The 22,994-nt window shown below is 44.8% G+C and overlaps 1 protein-coding gene across 9 annotated transcripts in view; it reads right to left on the bottom strand.

Moving 5' to 3' along the window:
- Positions 1-22,994, bottom strand: part of Anks1a (ankyrin repeat and sterile alpha motif domain containing 1A) — a 182,303-nt gene that overhangs the window by 65,825 nt on the left and 93,484 nt on the right. For 7 of the 9 annotated variants that reach the window (XM_046464574.1, XM_046464577.1, XM_046464578.1 and 4 more), the window contains 3 exons: positions 21,759-21,851; positions 15,577-15,697; positions 469-1,058 (listed from right to left, as the gene is read on the bottom strand). In XM_046464574.1, the coding sequence (XP_046320530.1) occupies positions 469-1,058; positions 15,577-15,697; positions 21,759-21,851 (804 nt within the window). Of the gene's footprint in view, positions 1-468; positions 1,059-1,358; positions 1,511-15,576; positions 15,698-21,758; positions 21,852-22,994 lie in introns of those variants that run through there. The other 2 variants (XM_058585585.1, XM_046464579.2) reach the window with 2 other exon arrangements.

The following is a 22,994-nucleotide window of genomic DNA, read 5'->3' on the forward strand; positions in this document are numbered from 1 at the left end:
GATGGAAAAGCCCCCTCAGATCCTCGCTCACAGTAGCTTCTACCCAAGCTCCCCTCCTGGTCCCTACCCCAGCTCCTCGCTAACCCTGGGTCTTTCCTCATCCTCCTGAAGGGCTCACAGGAAGTACTTCAGCTCTTCCTAAGCTTCTTCAGGGTGAGCATAATTCTTTCAATGGGGCTCCAAACTTTTCCAAGCAGCGTGTCATTTCTAGGAACTCACCACTCCCTGGGCCCCCGCTCTGCTGGGGCCTCCACCCTCAAATTTAACCGTTCACGGACCTGTCCTCTGTGACCCAGGTTACACCGGGCTTGCTTCCCACCACAGTCAGGGACATGCTGGTCACTCAGTGAAGGAACCAGGGCAACCTGAGCCCAGGTCCTGGTCCCAGGGGTTGGCACACGGGGGAGCTGAGGTGGGCTGCGGCCAGCCCAGCCAACCCAGTTCTCTGTGACGTCACGTTGGTCTTACCTCATCCCACTCAGAGGCGAAGGAAGGCGACTTCTCCAGCCTCTTCTTCCCAATGCTACAGTTGGACAGAGACTCACTCCGGCTCCCCATCGTCGCGTCCTCGGTGGGTGAGCAGGTCAGGAGATCAGAGTCAGACTTGGACAAACTGCGGCTGAGTTTGAGCTCGGCTTTGGGTTTGCTGGTGGGAGGGGCTCGGCTTCTGGCCCCACTCCGGTCTCCTTCTTCCTCAGCACCAGCAGGGTGCGGGGATGCCGTGCGAGTCCAAGTTTCGGGGTGTGACAGGCTGCTGGTGGGGGGCAGGCCCGCTGGGTAGCCTGCTCTCTTGCTCTGGTCCAGACCACAGGGCTGGGAGGCTTCTGGAGTGTGCACACCCGACTCCTCCAGCTGCATGCTGGCCTCGTGGCAGGCGCCCTGCTGGGGGGACCCGTCTGGATGGCTCTGGCCTGTGGTGGAGAGCAGCTGGAAAGGGTCCTGCCCCACCTCACACACCGGGGAGGAGCCGTGGAGGAGACCGGAGAACTGCTCGGGGACCTGCCCGTCCTGCCCCTCTGCAGAGTCCTGGCTCCGACTGCTGCTGCTCCGCCTGTGGTCTTGAAGTGGACAGAGAGAAATAAAAAATTAAACGTGGCAAAAATCAACAAAGTTCCAATGCAGCAAGCGTACAGCAGAGCAGAATTCAAAACCAGAGAACAGAGAGAAGCTGGAGAGGGTGGGGAGGGGCGAGAGGGAGAAAAGAGGAGAGGGGAAGGAAGAAAACAGTTTCATATTGTTCTTCATGTTCGATTTGTACCCAAAGTCAGAGCATTTATGAAATTCCAAACACTGGCCTGATTAATGCTATCTGGCAGCCCTCCCTGTTGTTAGGGTGCTGTTAACATTAACGACCAGACCTTGCTATATAAGGCGAGGAGAAGTGTTAACCATATCCTACAGAAAGGACACAAGTGAGGACGGAGCAAGTGACCGAGGAGCAAGAGGGAAAGGAGAGGGAGTGTGCGGCCAGGGCGCGGGTGCCAGCGCCAGCCAGCCAGCAAGAGCCTGCGAGACTCACTCCTGGAACATCTGATACATTTCCATAAAGGCCAAAGTGTTATTTACAGCCACCCGCCCTCCCTTCCTCTGGCAAGCAGCAACACAGGAAAAAAATGGAGGTCATGATCCATAACCTGCAACTTCTGGAATTCCTTAACTGAAAGTGCAAAACAAAACAGCAGAGAAATAACTGCTTCCTTCCTCAGAGGGGGCCATTCAGAGCTCCACGCCTTGTCCTTCCTTCCTCAGGGAACACAGACTTTTCTTCTTTTAAAGACTATGCGTATCTCACTCCTGCCAAAGACTCCCAGCTGCTCATATTTGTTTAAGTTTAACCTTAGTTGATCCTCTGAAAACGAAATGGTCTAATCCGTCAATGCCAGGAGACATTTGTAGTTCTCTGGAGACCTCCCCAACATCCCAGAAACCTGACACTACTAGCTCATAAGGCCAACTTCTACTGTATGCTCAAAAACTTCTGTCCTGAAGTAGCATAAATAATTGACCAAATTAGTGTCTAATATCAGCATCACCCTGGGACACCCAGGGGCTTTCCCTGCATGAACTCAGTCCATTGAAGACTTCCATCACATTGCCAGGGGACACAACACTGTCTCCTGCACTAGGTCACAATCCAGAGCCAATATTCAAGCTTATTTTCTCTGAGTGGCATCTACAGATGCACCAAATAATTCCCTAGTCTGCCCAAAGCTCCCAAGAACTATTCATAAGATCAGAGAATATTAGAACCAAAGGGGTCCAGTGTGAGTATTTTTACAGATGAGGAATCTAAGGCCCACAGGCCTGCAGTGGTTTGTCCAAGGTGGTGGGAAAAAGAATCTGATGCAAGAGTGGGAAGATCTGGCTCTGGTCCTGGCTGTGCTTTCTCTTGCTGTGTGGCCTTGGCACTGGTGACTTCTTGCTGGGCTTCCATGTCTAAAAGAGCAGGTAGGACTGCAAGGTTCTTCAAAATCCTTTCAATGCTCTGACAGTAATGAGAACCTCAGTCTACCATGTGGCAAACTTCTCCCCCTAGGGCGCTACAGAGCTCCGGCTGGGGGATTCGCCTGTTGCTGTCTGTGGAGCACCCACACTCCCCGACACATGTAGCTCAAGGCCCCTTCTGAAAAGAGAAGTCAGGTGAGCACTACGATACAGACCTGATATTCTAAAATGTGCATGCTGCTAGTGCCCTACAATGCTGTTCTTAAGACCCAAACAGTCAGAACTCTCAAGGAGTCCACTGTCCCAAGGACTGAATTGGACATGGTTCCACTCACCTCACCCTCAGTCCCCACAGTCAGATCAGCTTTTGGCAAATATGCAGAGGGGGCCGCCAATTAACTGCACTTATGGCCCTGATTACTAATTTACAGGAGCCCAGCTGTATGAACTTCGGTGTCTCCCTCCTCTGCACTTGACCACGTTAGAACTTTCACACCCCCCAACTCACCCATCTTACAACACAAGGGTCAGATCCTGAGCAATGAACAGATTCTGACCTACTTGCATCACTTCTCTAGGGAAGAAGAAATGCTGAGACCTGAATTCCTATGGCTTGACTGGGGCCCCAGGAAGCTATGACTTCATGGCTACGAATATCCTGCATAACAACTGGCAACCAGAATGAAGCTGCCCAGTGGTAGTGCCTGCTGGGGCCACAGAGAGAATGACACATGATCACACATGGTGGTTCAGGTCAATAGTCCCGAAAAGGCTGACAGGGGAGTCAACCAGGCTACAAAATCTGACACACAGTCTAATGACCAACTGTGTGTAGATCATGGCCCGAGGTAAATGTCCTCTGCATGTGAACGCAAGACAGGACAGTGGTAACAGGAACACAGGCCCCTCCACTGCATTGGCTTCCAGGTTCTCATTTAACAATCTAGGGGTGGGGAAGGCCTCAACAACGAAAGAGAAACACCACAGCCCAGACTGGGAGTCTACTTGGCTGCACTGCTTGGGTGGACCTTGGAACCCAGGCCCCAGAGAATGTTCTGAGTGCCGCTGTGGGGGCTGACAATGAAGGCCCTGTCAAACAACCACTCATTCATGCAAGCCATCAATGAAGAAAGGGAGGCAGATGCCAAGAACTCAATACCAGATGGATGCCAGGGGGAAAAAGTGGGCAGAGAGAAGAAATGGAAACTTCTGGAGGAAGGAAATATGTGGAGAAGCATCTCTGAGGATTGTAACCCCATTACAGAAACACAATCTATCCAATACATCATGGATTGTAAGAAATCAAAGGATTCTGACAATCACACGGACTTACCCAGGCAATGCCCTAGGGTGGATACCTTGTATCTGAAAAGCTGTCAAGATCCAAGAACCCTAGAGTTGGGCACAGATGCCTAGGCCTGCTATCCCAGCTACTCAGGAAGCTAAGACAGAAGGATTGCAAGTTCAAGGCCAGCCTGGGCAATTTAGTGAGACCCTGCCTCAAAATAAATTTTAAAACAGGACTGAGGATGTAGGTCAGAGGTAGAGCATTTGCCTAATATACACAAGGCCCTGGGTTCAATCCCAAGTACAGTACTGCAAAAAAAAAAAAAAAAGGGGTGGGGGGTGGGGTTGTGGGTGTGCTTAGCATGCATGAGGCCCTGGGCTGATTCTCAGCTTCCTGCGGGGACAGGGGCATCTAAGAACCTGAGGATTTTAACAAGCTGGCATTCTCTTTCCCTAAAAACCTGCATATGTTTCCTGGCAATTCAATGGGTGGGAAAAGAACTGCTCAATGCTTTTTTTCTTCTCCAAAGTCAGGATGACATAGGTCTTTAGGGTCAAGGGATGAATAATATGAGTACAAGTGAGCAGTCTTAAGCAAATTACTTGACATCTTTGTGCCCTAATATCATCACTTGTCATTTTGAGATCATAATAATACTTCATAGAACTGGTGCGAAAATTAAATTACATGTGTAAACCATTTAGAACCATGCCTGGTCCACGCTAAGACCTCAACAGATGATGGCAGTTGTTACTACCCACCATACAGCATCCAGCACAACACACTCTGCTCATAGATGAGACCAAATACTTCTCTGTTTCTCACAGGTGTGTCACAGGGATCCTCAATGGCATGGTACATGAAAGTACTTGAAAGAGATAAAGCACGTTATGAGAATCCATTAGGCTCATCATCCCTGCAACTCTCAACAGCAGAAGGAAAGGACAGAAGGTAAGATGGAGAGAAGGTTGAAGCCCCAGAACTGGTGTGGTGACCATTCATTCTGATTACCTTAGGGCACACCCAGGGGGTATAAAGACACCATGTCTGCCCCAGTGGGCTTCCTAAAACTGGAAGAAACTGGCATATTCAGAAACAATTAGAAGGGGAATTAACATATTCTAAGTAATGTGAAGACTAAATGCACAGTGAATAGAGGAAAGTGCTAATGGCCCTGAAGCTCAATGGTAGAGCACTTACTTATTAAAATGTAAGAGGCCCTGGGTGAAAGGGAGGAGGAGGAAGGAAGGAGACTGGAAGGAAAGTGGCATTACTGTAGGCCAGGCGGCTTCCCCGCCTGTGGCTTCTGTGCTGGACATTGAAGAAGTGACCCTTGCCAGTTATGCCCCATCATCTTATGTGCAGGACACTTGCACAAACTTAAATGGAGCAACTTTATAGGTGTCCTACAACCTTCATAGGTTTTGATAAGTGTCCTACTTATAGGACAGTGGGAGCAACAAGGTGAAGAGGAACAGACACACATCAGAAAAGGTAGAGCCACACACCTCGTCCAGGGACCCTGTGGCGTGCAGGAGGAGCCTGCAAACCCAGGCCCTCCAGACCACCTACGGTGCTTCCAGCAGCTCCCCCTGCCCTCAGCCTTCCTCCCATCTGCCCTCCTAGAGAGAAACAAGGAAGCAACCCACACAGAGGGAGGGCTGCTCCTTACTCTCCCTGGACACCAAGGCCAGTGGCTTCCCTGAATAGGCTGCTAGTGGAGCCAATTCCCAGCCCATCAACTTCCCATCTTTACCCATTCTTGGTGCTGGCTTTCCTTTTACCCTGAGAGCTGCTGAAGCAAGAGGTCTTCTGTGCTGCATTTTAATGACTGTGATGGTCCAGGCAGATCACACAGGCTGGTGAATAAATAACATTTTAACATTTGCACATTTTCAGTCACCTCTGCCTATTTAAATTAGGGATGAAAAATGCAGCTCATGAGAGGAGCTGCTAACTCCAATCACTCCTCAGACCCAGAGGAGAGAACTGGGCAACCAGTCTTGCAGACTGTTCTGCCTCCTTTGTTCCATGAGGACTGGAACCCTCCAACTGCCTAGTCACTGTGGTGAGCATCTGAAACTCTATGGTTTGCCGGCTATGGTGGTACAAGCCAGTAATCCTAGAGAGTTGGGAGGCTGAGGTAGGAGAATCAAAAGCTTGAGGCCAGCCTAAGCAACTTAGTGAGACCCTGTCTCAAAATTTTAAAAGGGCCAGGCCCAATGCTGTGGTACATACCTGTAATCCCAGCAATGCAGGAGGCTAAGGCAGGAGGACTGTGAGTTTGACCAGCCTCAGCAACTTAGCAAGACCCTGTCTCAAACTAAAAAATATAAATTACAAAAAAGGAGGCTGGGTTGTAGCTCAGTGGTAGAGAGCTTGCCTAGCACACATGAGGCACTGGGTTCAATCCTCAGCACCACATAAAAAATAAATAAAGGTATTGTGTTGATCTACAACTAAAAAAAAAATAAATAAAATAAGGGCTGAGGATGTGGCCCAGTGGTAAGTACCCCGGGATTCACTCCCCAGATCCACAGGAAAAAGAAAACCAAGAAACCGTGTGGGCCTAGTAGAACTCCTAAGCACAGGGCTGCTTTTTGAGGGTTACTGGAAGGAAGGCACTGACTAGGTTATGCAGACAACTGCTGAAAATGATGACCTGATAACCAGATGACCACTCTGGTCCATGGTGATCTGAGATACGGAACAAGAGCTGGACTGAGATTCAAGGGGCCCAAGTTGTTGTCCTCCTAGAACTTTTCCTCTGGGTCTCTTTTAAAACATGAGTAGCTGGGATGCATTACCTGGGGCTTTGAGACTTAGTATGGTGTGAACCTGTCAACAGACAACCTCTCTGATCCCCTGCAGTTCTATGATAGTGGCAGTGTGAACTGCAGCAGGGCTGCACCTCACAGTTTGAAACACAGGCTTTGGATTCAGTCAGACAAGGCCCACACACTCCACCCTAACATCTTACTAATCTACCACACAGGGACAAAAACCAGCCCCTACCCTGAAGATTTATCCTGAGACACAGAATGACATAATCTGTATAAATCAACTCAGCATGGTGGCTGGCCCCCAGAGAGCATTCAGTAAGTGGTAGCTGCCACCGCTATCATCATTGTTCATTTACAGCCATTTCCAAACCACTCTTCATGCTAACACTGTACACAGAGGTTGGCTTCTTTTTCCCTGACTCTGGATACTGGTTTCTTCAATTTCAGCAAAGGTCCGGTGGCCTTGCAAGTTTGGTTCAGGGTGACATACAATGGCATGGTAGAGAACCTCCGGGATATGCCATCTCTACTCGCGTCATTCATAGGCTCCACACTGACTGGGTTCTGACTACCTCATGAGCTAAGAGTTCCCCATTTCCTTAACCTCTTCCTTTAGAGTCTACTCACTACCAGTCATTGGCCTCTGGCCCTCACACTTCAATCTCCTTCAAAATGCCAGCTCTGCCTATCAGGTTCCAACCAGCCACAGTATCTAATCCTGTCCAACTTAACAGCACATTTGCTGTCTTTGTCCCCCTTGATCTCCAATCACTTCCAGCACTGGGTATTCAGAACCATCTGCTTTCTCTTCTGCAGTTGCTGGAATGTTGAGCCCTGCTAAATACTCAAGAAGCAACTGAGTCCTCTACCAATTCACTGAACTCAGCTGGCTTTCAGCAGCCACCACTTATTAAGTACCAGTTATTCTGTGCCAGACACTGTGCTAGGTAATTTTAATTCTTAAAAACCATGAAGACTTAGTATTCCTTCTTTACTCCTAGCAACCGAGGCTTAGAGGTGAAATGACTCCCTTGAGGTTACTAGCCAATTTGAGGGAGAAAGAGTTCAAATGCAAGCCTGACTATAGGGCCCAGTCATCCTTTGATTCATTTCTTAAAAACTGAGACCACCATCAGATTGATTCCTCATCTCTCTTGCTCTTTCAAACCATCACCTTTATCCATGGCACTTGTACTCTTAGAGGATAATCACGTCCATTCCTAAGAAGACTCAGACAAGACAAACTCCCTTAGCTCTTTTCAATACCATGTCAACATTTGGTGGTGATTTTACCTCCTCCCATTTGCCTCATGTGAGATGTGCCAAGTGCTTTTTCTAGTCATCATCCTTCTAGCTCTTTGTACAGAAATGGATACTATGTTTCTGGTGCTCCCAGTACCCACTTCCCTTCTTCCTTGATGATGGGATTTTAATTAACTAATTAATTTAATTTTGGTACTTTAATACCAGGGGCATTTTACCACTGAGCCACATCTCCAGCCCTTTATTTTATTTATTTATTTATTTTTTATTGAGACAGGGTCTTGCTAAATTGCTTAGGGTCTTGTCAACTGCTAAGGCCGGCCTCAACCTCTTGATCCTCCTGCCCCCCAGCATCTAGAGTTGCTGGGATTACATGGGTGCACCACCATGTCTGGCGATTATGGGATATTTAAAAAGCCTCCCAGCCACCTAGAATAAAGACTACATTTCCCATCTCCTAGGTACAGCCACATGACCAAGTCTTGCCAATGGGTGACAGTGGTACAGGTAACTCTGGGACCCCAGGACAACAGGAGCCTGGTGCTGGACTTCCATCTTCTCTCAGCTGCAGTTACCTTGGTGGCTTGTCACTGGCTGGTCACACTCAGCCTTGGCCTCTGATGGCTGTCCTAGCTATCTTCCTGTCTTTCCTTTTGCACTTCTAAGTTGGATCTGTGATTTCTAATCTTAATGTCTCTCTTAAACATCAGACCCTCATTTTCAAGGGTTTATGGAGTATTTTACTCAAATGTTCTCCTGGTATCTAAAATACCTTAAACTTTAAAACCAATTTACCGTCTTCCCTCATATACACCCTGTCCTCGATTCCCTACTGCCAGTGACTATGGTATTTTCTCAGTTGTAGGCTTAAACCTCAGCACATCCTTAATACCCTCCCCTCGTCCTTCCACATCTGGTTATGATCCTTTAATTCCTCCCTAATACTTCCCTCATCCCCACATCCCCACCCTCCTTCCTGTAACTTCCCGCGACCCTCTAGTCTGGGCTCTGTTTACCTTCAGGAGACTCCTCGAGGTCTCCTTAGGGCATACCTGCCTCCAGCCTCCCCTAATCTCTCACAATTATACCTTCTTAAAGTCCGGCTCCTCTCTGGTCACCCCTTCAAGACACTTCAACAGGACTGCACTGTCTCTGGGATAAAGACTGACATTTGAGATGTCTGTGACAAGTTCCCCTGGTTCCAGTCAGACAGGATCAGCAGCCCTCCTCACATGCTCTCCATCTTCTCAGCATCTCACTGCTGTGTGCCCCTCCCTGGGCTTGCAGAGCTCCCTCCCTCCTCCTTGCTTCTCCTATCAGGATTAATTCTCTATTTTAGGATGTAGCTCAAATACCACTTTCTCAGTGAAGTCACTTCTGATCTTTTACACTGACATAACTTATCCCTCTTTTGAATAGCAAAATTACTTTGAACCCAGAGGCGCTTTACCACCGGGCTATACCCCCAGCCTTTCTATATTTTGAAACAGAGCCTAAGTTGCTGAGGCTGGCTTTGAACTTGTGATCCTCTGGTCTGAGCATCCTGAGTCACTGGGATCACAGGCGTGCGTCACCATATCCAGCTCTTTCTCACGTACACATGCTCATAAATGGTTGTCATAACTTGTGATGGAAGAAAATGCAGACACATAGTTTACAAGGGTTGGGCTTGTTCTACAATGGAAAGAAAAGTGAACTATTCCAACTCAGAAATATAAGTTGGTAAAAATAAGATAACTATACAGCAAGGCTTTTGGTAAGAGCACCCCTTACCAAAGAAGGTGAGGGAAGAAGCTGCTGATCACAGGCTTAATCATTAAACTGTCTTGTTTACACGTTTTGCCTTTGGAAAAAGCATCCAAACTTACTCAACCTTGGCATGAAAAGCTAGCCTGGACTTTAACTGAGGTACCTATTTTGTCCTCTTGCTGCAATCCCACTAAACCAACCAGCAGATGGAAGCATGCCTGAGAAAACTCGATCCCAAGCGGGCGAAAAAGCCACAATAGCCACTCAAGGGTTCCCTGAAGACTCAGGAACTGGCAGAGCAGTGGACAGACGTGGGAGTAGGAAAAGCTAAGATGGACCCGATTCCTCCCCTGTGAAAGGGTTAAAGTCTTCATACTCATGCACAAAGTGCACAGAGGGAAGATACGTACAGCTCTCAGGCACACTGACTTCCCTGGACCCCAACAACCTCGGAAGTGTGAATGTGCTGTGCCAGAGATGGCCTCAGTGTCTCCAGCCCTCAGCCAAGCAGACACCTTACACAGCGGCCGCAGAAACAACACCAGAGAGAACAGAAGGAATTTAGGCCTCCTGGCTACTTTCCCATCTGCCATCAAACATGGAAAGTTGTCCACTGTTTCTCTGAGTGGTAAAATGCTCAGAATGTCCGGTGACCAGAGTCAAATATTAAAAGAAACAAATAACTACACTGCACAAAATGGAAAACACTGTTCTCAGTTATGCTAGCCCTGAGTAATGAGTTGGGAAGACTTTTCCAAAATTTGAAATAATTTAAATCACCAAGGAAGAAGATTCACTAGGATAAAACCATGATAAAACCATGGGGTGTAGTGCCATTTTGGGGGAGATAGGCTTTCAACTTGATGGATCCATCCGAAGTCTTCTACTGCTACCAGTTTTTGTCCCTTCTACAAGGCAAAAATGGCATTTATGGGTAGAAAGACCTTCCACTGTGTAGGACTCTCCTGCATTGCACAGGATGCTGGCTTTCCTCATTACCACTAGGCACTAGGTGCCAGCAGCAACTCAAATTCTAAATGCTCCCTGGGGGTTGGTAGCAACTCTTACTTACTACACTAAAAGTGTTCCTATAAATTCTCTTATTATTAACTTTTACAATCTCTTAATTTGTGGTCAAATATTCTCTACATCATTCCTATATGTTGCATTCCCACCCCCATCAGAATTATCAGAGATCTTTAAAGAAACAAACAAGTTTTCATTTGAATGATTAAGTCTAACACTTCTTGGCTTCTTTATACCATTAGTCCTTTCTATTTTCTTTAACGGAAGTAGAACTTGTACACCATCAAGTATGTGAAGTATACTATCCACTTTTCTCTTTATTCTCCTCTGCTTTCTTTTGGTGATGTTTTATTATTATTTATTTTCACACATAAACTCAAGAATATACACTTTCCTCTGAGTACTACTTTGGCCAAACATTATAGGTATGAAATGTTTCTACTATAATTAATTTCTATGTAAAAGAAAGAAAAAAGGCAACTCACATACTGAATAAACAGCAAAATGCACAGGTTCATGAGTTAGGCAGATGCAAATTCTACGCAACACCTAAACAAAAACTCATATATCTAAAACATTCAAGAGTGATACTATGCCGAGTCAGGCAGGCTTGCGGCAGAATGTGCTCCGTTCAGGAAGACTGAGTTGGCTCCACCAACTAAACCAAGACATGCACTGACCAGCTAATTCTACTCTCTCAGATTCTTTTGAAGAAATACTCTGATAAGAATATGTGGGGCCGGGGCTGTAACTCAGTGGTAGAGTGCTTGCCTGGCATGTGTGTGAGGCACAGGGTTCTGTCCTCAGCACTGCATATAAAGAAAGATATATATGTATAAAGCTACATATACAGAATATCCACAGCAACATAGTTTACAACAGGGAAATAGTGGAGATAGCTTAAGTAAACATTTACCAACTGAAGAATAAAAAAAGAAAAAATGAGTTATGGGATATTTAGTGGCTATTAAGAATAAGATAGATTTTAAGAACCAAGACAAAATTGTATCCACGGACAAAGGAAATATAAAAAACAAATCCACAAAATAACTTGTGAAATAGGATCCCATTTTAGATTAAATACAAACAAAATAACCTCTCACAGTCGCTTCTGTATAAAGACAGCACATGGCCCCGAAGCACACACTACAGACTGGCCACCGCTGGCAACTCTGTGGACAGAGGTGAGAAGGCCTTTGCCATTTTATTTTTATTCACTTCTGTATTGTTCAAAATATTTTATTTCCTTCTCAGTGAGTGCATACTAATGTGATTTTAAAATGTAATTTAAAAAAAAAATCCTCCCACTTGACCCTCACTTCTATTTTCTTGAATATACTGAGGGGCTAGAAGCTCCGGTGGTCTCCATAACACAGCCTTTGGAAAGCTCACCAATTAGTTCATAAAAGCTGCATGAGACAATGACCTTAGTGGAAAAACAAAGTGATTAGCATGACTGCCTCCCCTTTACCAACCCTGGCGGGTGCTCCTCCCATCCAAGCTACTCCTGCCAAGTTGATGAGACAGGAGGTGCTTCTGAGACACTGGCAAGCCCATTTTCATATGTAATGTTTCTACCCCTTCTTCTGAAAGCCCCCTGGTGACCCACACAGCCAGCCCAGAGGGGTGCGCCTCATCCTACATTTCAATTCCATCTGCTTCCCGGCGCGGCCTGCTCAAGCAGCCCAGGGCCGGAGCTGGAGGCAGCTGAGGCAAAGGAGGAACCCATGGCAGGCAGCAAGCCCTCCTCCTCTTCCACTGTTCCCTCCCTCACCTGGAGAATTCCTGAACTGGGGACAGAAAATCCCCACCAGGACGTCTGACAGCCATGGGAAGCTGTCTAACTTCCCCTTCTTTCCTTCCAAGTGTTGAGCTAGCTATTTGCTGGGTGTCCTGGTGAAGCCTGTGAAAGACAGAAAGATTTGGAATCTTCTTCCCCAAAGATGCTGAAGAATTTTCCCTCACGGAGAACCATTTTCAAATTAAATTAAGTGCCTATTCTGTGAGGGTTAATTTCAGTATGATTTGGTTTTAAGTACCTAGAGAAGCCACCAGTACACTACTCCACCCTCTTTGAATGTTTTAGATAAAAACGTGCCAACTTATTTGGATGACTTCATACAGTTAAGATGGCAGCTCCTCAGGCTGGGGTTGTGGCTCAGGGGTAGAGTGCTCACCCAGCATGTGCGAGGCCCTGGGTCCGATTCTCAGCACCATATAAAAATAAAATAAAGATACTGTGTCCAACTACAACTAAAAAATAAATATTAAAAAAGAGATGGCAGCTCATCACAAGCTGTGACACAGATTCCATACAATCCCAATCAAAATCCCAGTAGGACTTTTTGTACAAATCAACAAGTTAATTCTAATTTTGTATGGAGAGACAAAAGATTCAGAATATCTAAAATAATTCTAAAAAAGAATAATGAAACTTCAAAGGCAATTCAATGGAGTGCTGAAATAAGTGAATATATGCAAAAATTATCTTAAAGTGGACCATAGACTTAAATGTAGAACTTCAAGTTAGAAAATTTCTATAAAAAAACATAGGAAAAATATATTGACCTTATCCACTTTTCTAAAAAGATAAATTACAGGGCATGGTGGCAACACCTGTAATCCCAGCTACTCAGGAGGCTAAGGCAGGAGGATCACAAGTTTGAGGCCAGCCTGGACAACTCAGTGGGAGCATACCTCAAAATAAAACAAAATAGGCCAGGAATGCAGTTCAGTGGTAGAGTGTTTATCTAGCATGTTTGAGGCCTTGGGTTCGATCCCACATACTGCAAACTAATAAAAAATGCATAAACAAACTTTTTCAAGTTAAGAATCTCTGCTCTTTAAAGTACATTGTCAAGACAAAGTCACATTAAAAACACATTAAAGAACTTGTGTCCAAAATATATGAAGAACTCAATAAGAAAAGAAACAACCTGATTTTAAAAAATAAACAACATTGGGCTGGGGATGTGGCTCAAGCGGTAGCGCGCTTGCCTGGCATGCGTGCGGCCTGGGTTCGATCCTCAGCACCACATTCAAACAAAGATGTTGTGTCCGCCGAAAACTAAAAAAAAATAAATATTAAAAAATTCTCCCCCCCCTTAAAAAAATAAAAAATAAACAACAGATATTTAATTAAGTGGTAAATAATCCCATTAACAGATTCTCAATTAGATAAATGCAAATTAAACCCATATTCTAAATTTTAGAATGACTAAAAATTTTAAAATCTCATAATATTAAGTGCTAGGGAAGACACATGTCCACTGGAACTCTCATACCACTGCTGACAGAATGTAGAATGGTACAACCACTCTGGAAGATGGTTTGGTGGTTTCTTTCCAAAGTTAATGATATACATATACATATCTATATTTACAATATTTACTAGGATCCAGCAATTTTACTTCTATGCATTTATCCAAGTGAAATGAAAACTTAGGCTTATACAAAAATCTGTGTGCAAATGTTTATAGCAGTTTTATTTGTAACTGTCAAAAGCTCTAAATGACCCAAATGTACCTTAGCTGTGGTACACCTATACAACAGAATAGAAGTCAACAATGAAAAGGAACACATTTCTTTTCTTTTCTTTTAATATTTTATTTACGTTTTCGGCAGACACAACATCTTTGTATGTGGTGCTGAGGATCGAACCCGGGCCGCACCCATGCCAGAATAGCGCGCTACCACTTGAGCCACATCCCCAGCCCCATGAACATATTTCTGATATACGTGACAACATATGTATCTCAAATGAATTATGCTAAGCGAAAGGGTACATACTGACCGAATCCATTTATATAACACTCTGGAAAAGGCAAACCTGTTAGGACAGACATCAGGCAAAGGTTGCCAAGGCTAAGAGAAGCTGACTGTAGAGAGACACAGGGAAATTTTTTTGTGTGATCAAACTGTTCTGTATTTTGATTCTGGAGACAGTTATACAACTCTATTTTTCAAAACTAACAGAACTGTAAACAAAATGAATGAACTTTATGTATCTAAATTATGACCCTTTTTTAAAGCTCCAAATGGAAACCATAAAATACAAAACAAAGATTGCTATGGAAATGACCACAAAATAGTGTCTACATGCCAGAAGAGAAAAATTTTTAAATAAGGCCATTAAAAAGAAGGTCTGCAATGTCACACACATATGCATATCTTCTCTTTGCCATCCAATACCCTTTGAAAGGTCTAGCAGAGGGGATTTCAAAGGAAACCACCTTATCCCCCATTCTGATCAGAACCCTGGGGGGTCTCAGAGCTGAAAGGAGTCATTACTAATACCCACAAAGTACTTAGAACCTGCAAGCCAAGGGGAGCTGGGAAAGACCCCGGGCCTTCCTTCAAAATGCAGTGGGAACTGCACTGCCCCTCTGCTCTGTCCTTGAGAGGACTAGGTTGACAGGAGACTCCAGCCACACTCACCTCTGTCGGGCCTGCACTTACACTGACAGGCTGATGTCAGTCCTGCAGCACTCGCTCCCTCACACAGGAAACTGAATTTTGCAGAGGCAAAGAAAGTAGGCCAAGGCGACAGAGCACTCTAGTTCAGTGGCAGCCAATCACGGGCCCCTCCCTAGGAGCGTCTCGCTCTGAGGTCAGGACTCAAAGGCAGAGTCTGTGCCGTCAGCCTGAACCCAAAGGGACCGACCTGTTGGGCGTGTTTTCCACGCAAGGCCGTGAGGGTTTAGGACTGAGGCTCCAGATCCACCTTTGCTGTGATGCTGGCAGGCCCTCTACTTGCCGATACCACATGGGCGACCTAACCTCCTCTGGCTACATGTGCAGAGGATGACAAATCCAACTGGATGTGGAGTTCAGAGGTGGAAAATGAAAAACTGTGATGCGCCCACCACCCCAGGCTGCCACGAAACCCAAGTGCCCCAACCCAACCAATGACAAAGCGACAGGGTCTTCCCCTTCCACCCAAGATCACAAACTTGTAAAACTCTTTTGGAACTGGGGCTGCCATGGAGGGGTCAGGGCGATGGGGGGCAGGGGGGGTTGTACCTTTTGCTTTTCCGTCCACTGACACCAGCTTCTTTGTCTCTGCTGTTAACAGCAGCTCGTAAGGGTGCTCATCCTCTTCCTGGGCTGCATTCCCCTGAATCCTAGGTCTCGTGGCCAGGACCTGAGAGGGAGAAAGAGCCGATACTCCTTGTACACAAGGCCAATACCAAGACAGGTGGTGTGGGACAAATTTTAGATTATTGCTGCCTTTGCATCGAAGGATCATGGAGAAGAGGAAGAGAAGCTGAATGATTCAAGTGTCGCATGAAACCCTGACTGCTTTTCTGGTTATACACCTACTAGGGCTTGTCCCCCAGAGTCGTGTGCTGGAAGCTTGGTCTCCTGTATGGTGGTAATGGGAGGCGCTGGAGCCTTTAAGAGGTGGAGCAGAATGGGAGGTGTCAGGCTTTGGAGGCCCCACTCACGATGAGGGAATGAATTAATGCTGCTCTCAAGGTTTTGAGTTCTTCTGGGCCTAAATCAGTAGCACAATGTTGTGCTACCAAATTAGTTGTGACAATGTGAGCAGGGCACCTCCCCAAGCTCTTGCTTCTGAAGGCACTGCTCTCTGCTCTTGCAGGTATTCCCACTATGCGATGCATCTGCCGTGTTGTGATACAGCCAAAAGGTCCTAATCAGAAGCTGAACAGGTGGGGCTGCCTGTCTTGGTCTTTTTGCCTCCAAAACTACGAGCTAAATAAACCTCCTTTCTTTATAAAGTACCTAGCCTCGTGTGTTTTGTTACAGCATTACACAACAGACTAGTTTACACGTTACCTCAAATCTCAGTGGACTCTGATTGGAACACTCCCCTTTCCTTATCTCACTTTATCCTTCAAAAAAAAAAAAATGACAAAAGTCAACACCTTTCCTTCCCTTGCCTCTGCATCTCTCAGTGTTCCACATAATCTTTACTGTGCTGCTTCATGAAATCCATCTCTGTCCATCTTTCTTTCCTAATATGTACCATGCTAACCAAAGGCTAGAGTCCTTTCCACTTTCTCATGAGGAAACAAAAGTGACTTCCATGCCTGACATTTACTAAAACAAGTGGTCAGAAAGTCTGTTTTTGTGAGTCTTTCTTCACAGATCCTGGGGACTGTAGGAAAGGATTTCCCTAGACCTGGCTTCCTACGATATTTACAATACAACTTTTTTAGATAACTCCCACCAATCCCTGCTCTGAAGAATCAAGTGGTTAGGAAGTCTGAATTTCCATGAGGTAAAAGCAGCTCTGTATACTGAGAAGGCCCAGATTCAGGCAGTGCGTGTCTCTGATGAAATAACTGGATCAGAGCTGGCTTCTAATTCTACCCCTGCCCACTTGAGGCTTCAGTCAGTTGAGGGCCTGGTAGCCACAGTTAGTCATGATACCAGAGTAGCCAAGCTTCCCTTGAATAAAGCCAGGGAAACCATCACTGGTACTAGTGTGGCAGTGGGAGAGGGAATGGAGACCCTCACTTTAGAGGATAAGTCTACTCATCTGTCCTAAGGTGTCAATGTGCCTCACAGGCAAATTAATAATAATCACACACTAGCTATTAGAATAGCAAACCAAAGCACAAAATCTCTTCCTGAGCAGGGCTAGGGTAAATAATGTATTATGAATAAGGTAGAGATGGGGGATTTCCAATTAAACCTAAAATAATGACACCCCACAAACATGATTCCTTAGCACCCAGGAACCTCTGACCCTGAAGCATCCCACACCCCACTGGAAGTGCACCAGGTTTGTGATTCACCAGGGTTTTGCTTCTTTGAGGCAAACTGCTCACTCTATTACAGCCTAACAAGATGATTAGTATCTCAGATGAAATGAGAAGCTGCTGCTCCTGTTTGTATCGAGGCTGCCACTCTAAAGGCAGAATGATAGTCTTTCTCCAAAATTCTGCTAAGCTCAGCAGGAACCTCCATAAGCCACCTGGAAGCTAAAAGCCATTTCATCACAATGAGCCATTTGCCTGCATTACTTATTCCATGCTTCTTCACAGGAACACAACTAAGGGAACAAAGAGGGACCACGAAGAGCAGTTCACACAGTGTCTACTCAACAGAGCAGGCTTTCCAAGCTGGAGGTAGGCTCTGCAGGTGGACACTCCCACAGCAGAGCCCTGGCAACCTGACTCCCTGTGAGTTCCACACACAGAGCCCCAGGTGGGCTTCCCAGAGAGAAAGCTGACAGCCAGGATGCCTGGCTTGTACCATCTTTTCCTCTCAAACAGAACAAGACCAATGTCTCCAGAGAATGAAGGCTGCTGGACCTGCTTTCATTTTGTGCCTGACTCTTATGCAGGACAACGGAAAGCAAAGACCACAAAGGTCAGAGGTGGAAGGGAGCTAACTGTCACAGTCACAGCCAGAGCACCTGTCCAGCCCTTTTATTTGTAGATGACAAACCTGTCCAAGAGAGGCCCCAGGACTTGCCCAGGGTTACAGAGAGAGCTCACAGCAAGAGCCATGGACATAAAATTCAGTTCCCCTAATTCTGGATCAGACCGGCCTCATTTTCTGTGGCTCTCATTTTTTCTCCATCCAATTTGGAACGCTCTCCTTCCTTCAGCTGTCTAATGAGAGTCCCCTGCTCATACCCAGATAATAAAGGACGGTGTTCTTTTCCTCTTGGTGCGGGCCCTACCAGCCAGGGGATTAAAATCTCACAGTAAAGCAATAAATTGCTTTCTTCGAGCCATCCTAGTTCCCACTAAGAAGCCCGGTGTCCTCGTGAATATGGCAATAACTGATTGTCGACAGAAAGGGTTCTGCTCTTTATTAAATTACTTCTTAATCTTTTTTCCCCTTTTCCTCCAGGGTTGGCAATAAATCAAAGTTGAAAATATATATATTTTCTTCTCTGTGGAAAGCAACACTGCTGCTGCAAAGAGAAGCTACAAGCAGCCACCACCGAACTGTGATCAGTGGAATGTCCATTTGGGGTGTGGGTGGCTTTCTGGAAAGAGATACCATAGCAGCTGCAGCCCCCAGGAAAGCTTAACACATCTGAGCACAGAGCAGGCCACAGTGAGTCCGAACAGCTGGCAGCCCCTTCTGTGGGGCAGAAGCGTCCATCAGGGTGTGCGTGTGCATGTGCTTGAACTCGTCAAAGCGGGTTCTGCAATCAGGCATTGCTGTGCTAACTTCTCCTAGAGCCGGGTGTCCTCCAGCTTCCCTTACAAGCTTCTATGGGTCATCTCATGACGACAATCCTCAGGGATAAGGACACAAAGGTTGGGGCAGATCGCCTGCCAAAGACAAAACCCTTAAGTTGGGTGAAGCCCGTGTCTCTTGATATATGAAATTTAGGGCTTTAAAGCTTTTAGAGTTTAAGATATAAAGTTCTGTTCTGTGAAAAAGATCACGGAGTTAAAAAAAAAAAAAAGAAAGAAAGAAAGAAATCAGTTCACTTTTGGAGAAGATCTATTCATTTGGACCATGGCCTATGTAAAATATTTGCCTAGATCATTAAAAGGAGAATGAGTCAGGCTGCATCACTTATATATTTGTGCACCCATAATTACCAGTAAATAAGCAAATTCAGAGTTCTCATGGTCTTCCAAATGATGATTGTGCTGGTCAAGATTTCAATAATTCAAACAGAATTCTAGGCTATTCAAAAGTACATTCTAAAAGATAAATCTCACACAGATTCTCCCATCCAGGAAAATAATATGGAGATTTCCCCCCTATGCCCTGCCACCTTTTAATACACGTTACATTGGGAAAACAGAAATCCTGGTTACCCCATATTTCTTTAAGAGTCTTGCCCTGTTCTTAGGCATTAGCAATTTCTAATCAGATTCCTGGTTAAAGAGGCAGCACAAAGCATTTATAGAGACCCAGTCCCAACTCAATATGCTCCACACTACTAGCTTTCTCCTTGTTAAAAAAAAAAAGGTGTTGTGGGGGAATAATAAAGCAAGATGCTATTTGCAGAAAAATGTGTAGGGACTTACTGTATGTACTTGTACCAACCAGCAAAGTATCATTACTCAGAGGTAATAAGAGGGTGCAATTCTAGGGACAACTGGTTGGAACATGACAATAAGCATTTTATAAATGAGGGACCAAAAGAAATAAGGAGGGGCTGGTGTCATGGCTCAATGGTAGAGCGCTCACCTAGCATGTGTGAGGTCCTGGGTTTGAACCTCATTACCGCATAAAAATAAATAAATAGAATAAAGATATTGTGTCCATTTACAGCTAAAAAAATAATTAAAAAGAAATGAAAAAATCTGTAGCTATTGTAGAAATCCTTCTATATCTCTAACACAGATTTTTACATTTTTAAAAGGGCTTTCTTAATATAGTGTGTGTGTGTGTGTGTGTGTGTGTGTCTGTCTGTCTGTCTGTCTGTCACTAGGGAATAAACCCAGAAGCACCTTACCACTGAGCTACACCTCCAGCCTTTTAGTTTTTGAGATAGGGACTGGCTAAGTCGCCCAAGCTAGTCTTAAACCTGTGACCCTTCTGTGCCAGCCTAGCGAATCACTGAGATTACAGGAATGTATCACCACACCTGGCTGCTGAATTTATACATTTTCTGAAACTAAAGTCATGCTTTTGGTTCCATGTGTTTATTTTGAATAAAATAACCTATCTTACTGATGGTACATGGCAATGGTGAGAAAATGGTAATTCCAACTTCTAGGAATAAAATGATGAGACTTAGCTGATTTACATTAGTTGATTTTTAAAAAGAATAATAGAATTCTGAATAAGCTATAAAGTAATTTTTAAAAATTATATTACATTTTGAATAAATACTCCACACTTGTATTCTATGAATGATAGGAAGTGTTAAAGGAGCAACTTAAAGAAGAAAGATCAAAGAAAGCACAATTTTCTTCTCACATACAAGGGAAAAAACTCTTAGTTGCCACATGGTAATATTTCTTTTGTAAAAAGGTTGACTTCTTTTCAAATGACCTCCTTTGATTTTCCTGTCTGCCCATTCCACACACCTCCTCTTTCCTAATCCATAGTTCATGACTCAATTCATGTTTGTATTATGTAGAGTCTTTGTATGCTGAGAACAGGAAAATGCAAAAATAGAAATAAAATGAGGCAGAGCCACCAAAGTTTGCAAACATGGCACAGTGTAGACAGTAGTGATTAGGGGACACTCAACATTTTGTATCAAAAGACATGTGGTTCATTCCTTTAATCCCAGCTCTTAGGGACACTGAGGCAGGAGAATCACAAGTTGGAGACCAGCCTGGGCAACTTAGCAAGACCTTTCTCAAAATAAAATTGTAAGGGCTGGGGTTGTGGCTCAGTGGTGGAGCACTTGCCTAGCACGTATGAGGCACTGGGTTCAATCTTCAGCATCACATAAAAATAAACAAATAAAATAAAGGTATTGTGTCCATTTATAACAACAACAAAATATATTAAGAATAAAAAAATAAATAAAATTTTAAGAAAAGGCTGGGGACGTTGCGTGTGGTGGGGGCATGTCTATAATCCCATCGACTTGGGAGGCTGAGGTTGGAGGATTCCAAGTTCCAAGATCAGCTTCAGTAACTTAGCATGGCTCTATGCAACTTAGTGAGATTCTATTTAAAAAAAAAAAATGGTGTGTGGGGGCACCTGGGGATGTGGCTCAGTGGTTAAGTGATGTTCAATCTCTGGTACCACCCCCACCCCACCCCATCCCGCAAAATGAAAGGGGGAGATTGAGGATGCTGTTCAGAAGTAGAACACTCCTGGGTTCAATCCTCCCAAATAAGAAAAATAAAAAGAAGAAAGAAGAAAGAAAAAAAAGACAACACAAGTATACAAGCAGAAGGGAACTGTCCAGCTTACAGGAGTCATGAAAAAAATGTGTACGTTTTACTTTCTACGTGGTATGGTTTATCAACACTTGGCCTGTCTGCTAGAGAGCTACATTAAAATTCTTTCAGTACTTTTAGGTGAGTTTAAAAGGTCATGTTCTAGATTAATGATACACATAATACAAACCTACCAATCAAAGAAGTAATAAGATAATGAGAAAGTGGGCTGGGGTGTACGTAGCTCAGTGTTAGAGCCCTGACCTAGCATGCTTGAGGCCCTGGGTTCACCCCAGAACCACAAAGAGGGGTGGGAGTGGGGGATAAGAGAGCACAGCCATCTTTAAGCACACTCTGATTCACTCTGCCATGAACCCATGTTTCAGTGATGGGAGTAAACCCTCAACCCTCTACCTCAGAAGCTGTCAAGGGAAAATACTTCTTATCTATGCGGTCTTCCTCCTCTTCATCTGGTGGTGGCTTTGCTGGAGGCGGTGGACGTTCTCTCTACAGAAGAGAAAATAAATAATTCCTCTATTGCTTTCTTTAAGTATCCAACTTTCTGATTTACCTTTATTTTAGCTGTTGGAATTGAAAAAGAATAATGTCAAGCACTCCCCCACGAGACGAAAGTTGAGGTTTGGTTTCTGAACAGATGGAGAACCCTGCACACACATACACAATTCAATTAGTAAGCTCTGTGGTTTTTCATGTTTGTAGCAAAGATCATAAACACCTTTTTTGTACCCTAGACCACAGTGACAAGTACCAGCACTGGAAACTCCTAACTAGCTTGATGGGAAATGCCCTACATAAAACTTCAGTAAAGGGAAATCTGTGGCTCAGTTTTCAGTCTACTCTAAAAAGAGGAAACTCTAGATCAAAAGAATCAACTTGTAGGGGCTGGGGTTGTGGCTCAGCAGTAGAGTGCTGGCCTAGCATGGGCGGGGCCTGGGTTCGATCTTCAGCACCACATAAAAATAAAGGTATTGTGTTGTATCCATCTACACCTAAAAAATAAACATTAAAAAAAAATTTAAAAAAAGAATCGGGGACTGGGCTGTAGCTCAGTGGTAAAGTGCTTGCCTCGCATGTGTGAGGCACTGGGTTCGATCCTCAGCACCACATAAAAATAAATAAAGATACTGAATGTTCATCTACAACTAAATAAATATTAAAAAAAAAAAAAAAGAATCAACTTGTAATGGTAGCACAAGCCTGTAATTCCAGCAGCTTGGAAGACTAAGGCAGGAGGGTTGAGAGTTCAAAGCCAGCTTCAGCAAAAGCAAGGCGCTAAGCAACTCAGTGAGACCCTGTCTCTAAGTAAAATACAAAATAGGGCTGGGGATGTGGCTCAGTGGTCGAACGCCTCTGAGTTCAATCCCCTGTAACCAAAAAGAAAAAAAAAAGAATCTACTGGTGAAATGGTCCTAAAACCAAGGTTATGAGGAAGTACTGAGAAAAGTAATCGAGGATAAAACATCAACTCCTATTCAAACTTCAATGTGATAATATTGGTCTATTGCCACTCACTAAAAAAAGTTCTAAACCAATCTTTGAGCCGGGTACAGAGACACATGCCTGGAGCCCCAACTTCCTGTGAGACTGAGGCAAGAGGATCACTTGAGCCCAGGAGCTTGATACCAGCCT

Source organism: Marmota monax, unplaced genomic scaffold, assembly GCF_021218885.2.
Source record: "Marmota monax isolate L192 unplaced genomic scaffold, Marmota_monax_Labrador192_F-V1.1 WCK01_AAM20220418_F8-fsc00211, whole genome shotgun sequence".
Taxonomy (NCBI): Eukaryota; Metazoa; Chordata; class Mammalia; order Rodentia; family Sciuridae; genus Marmota; species Marmota monax.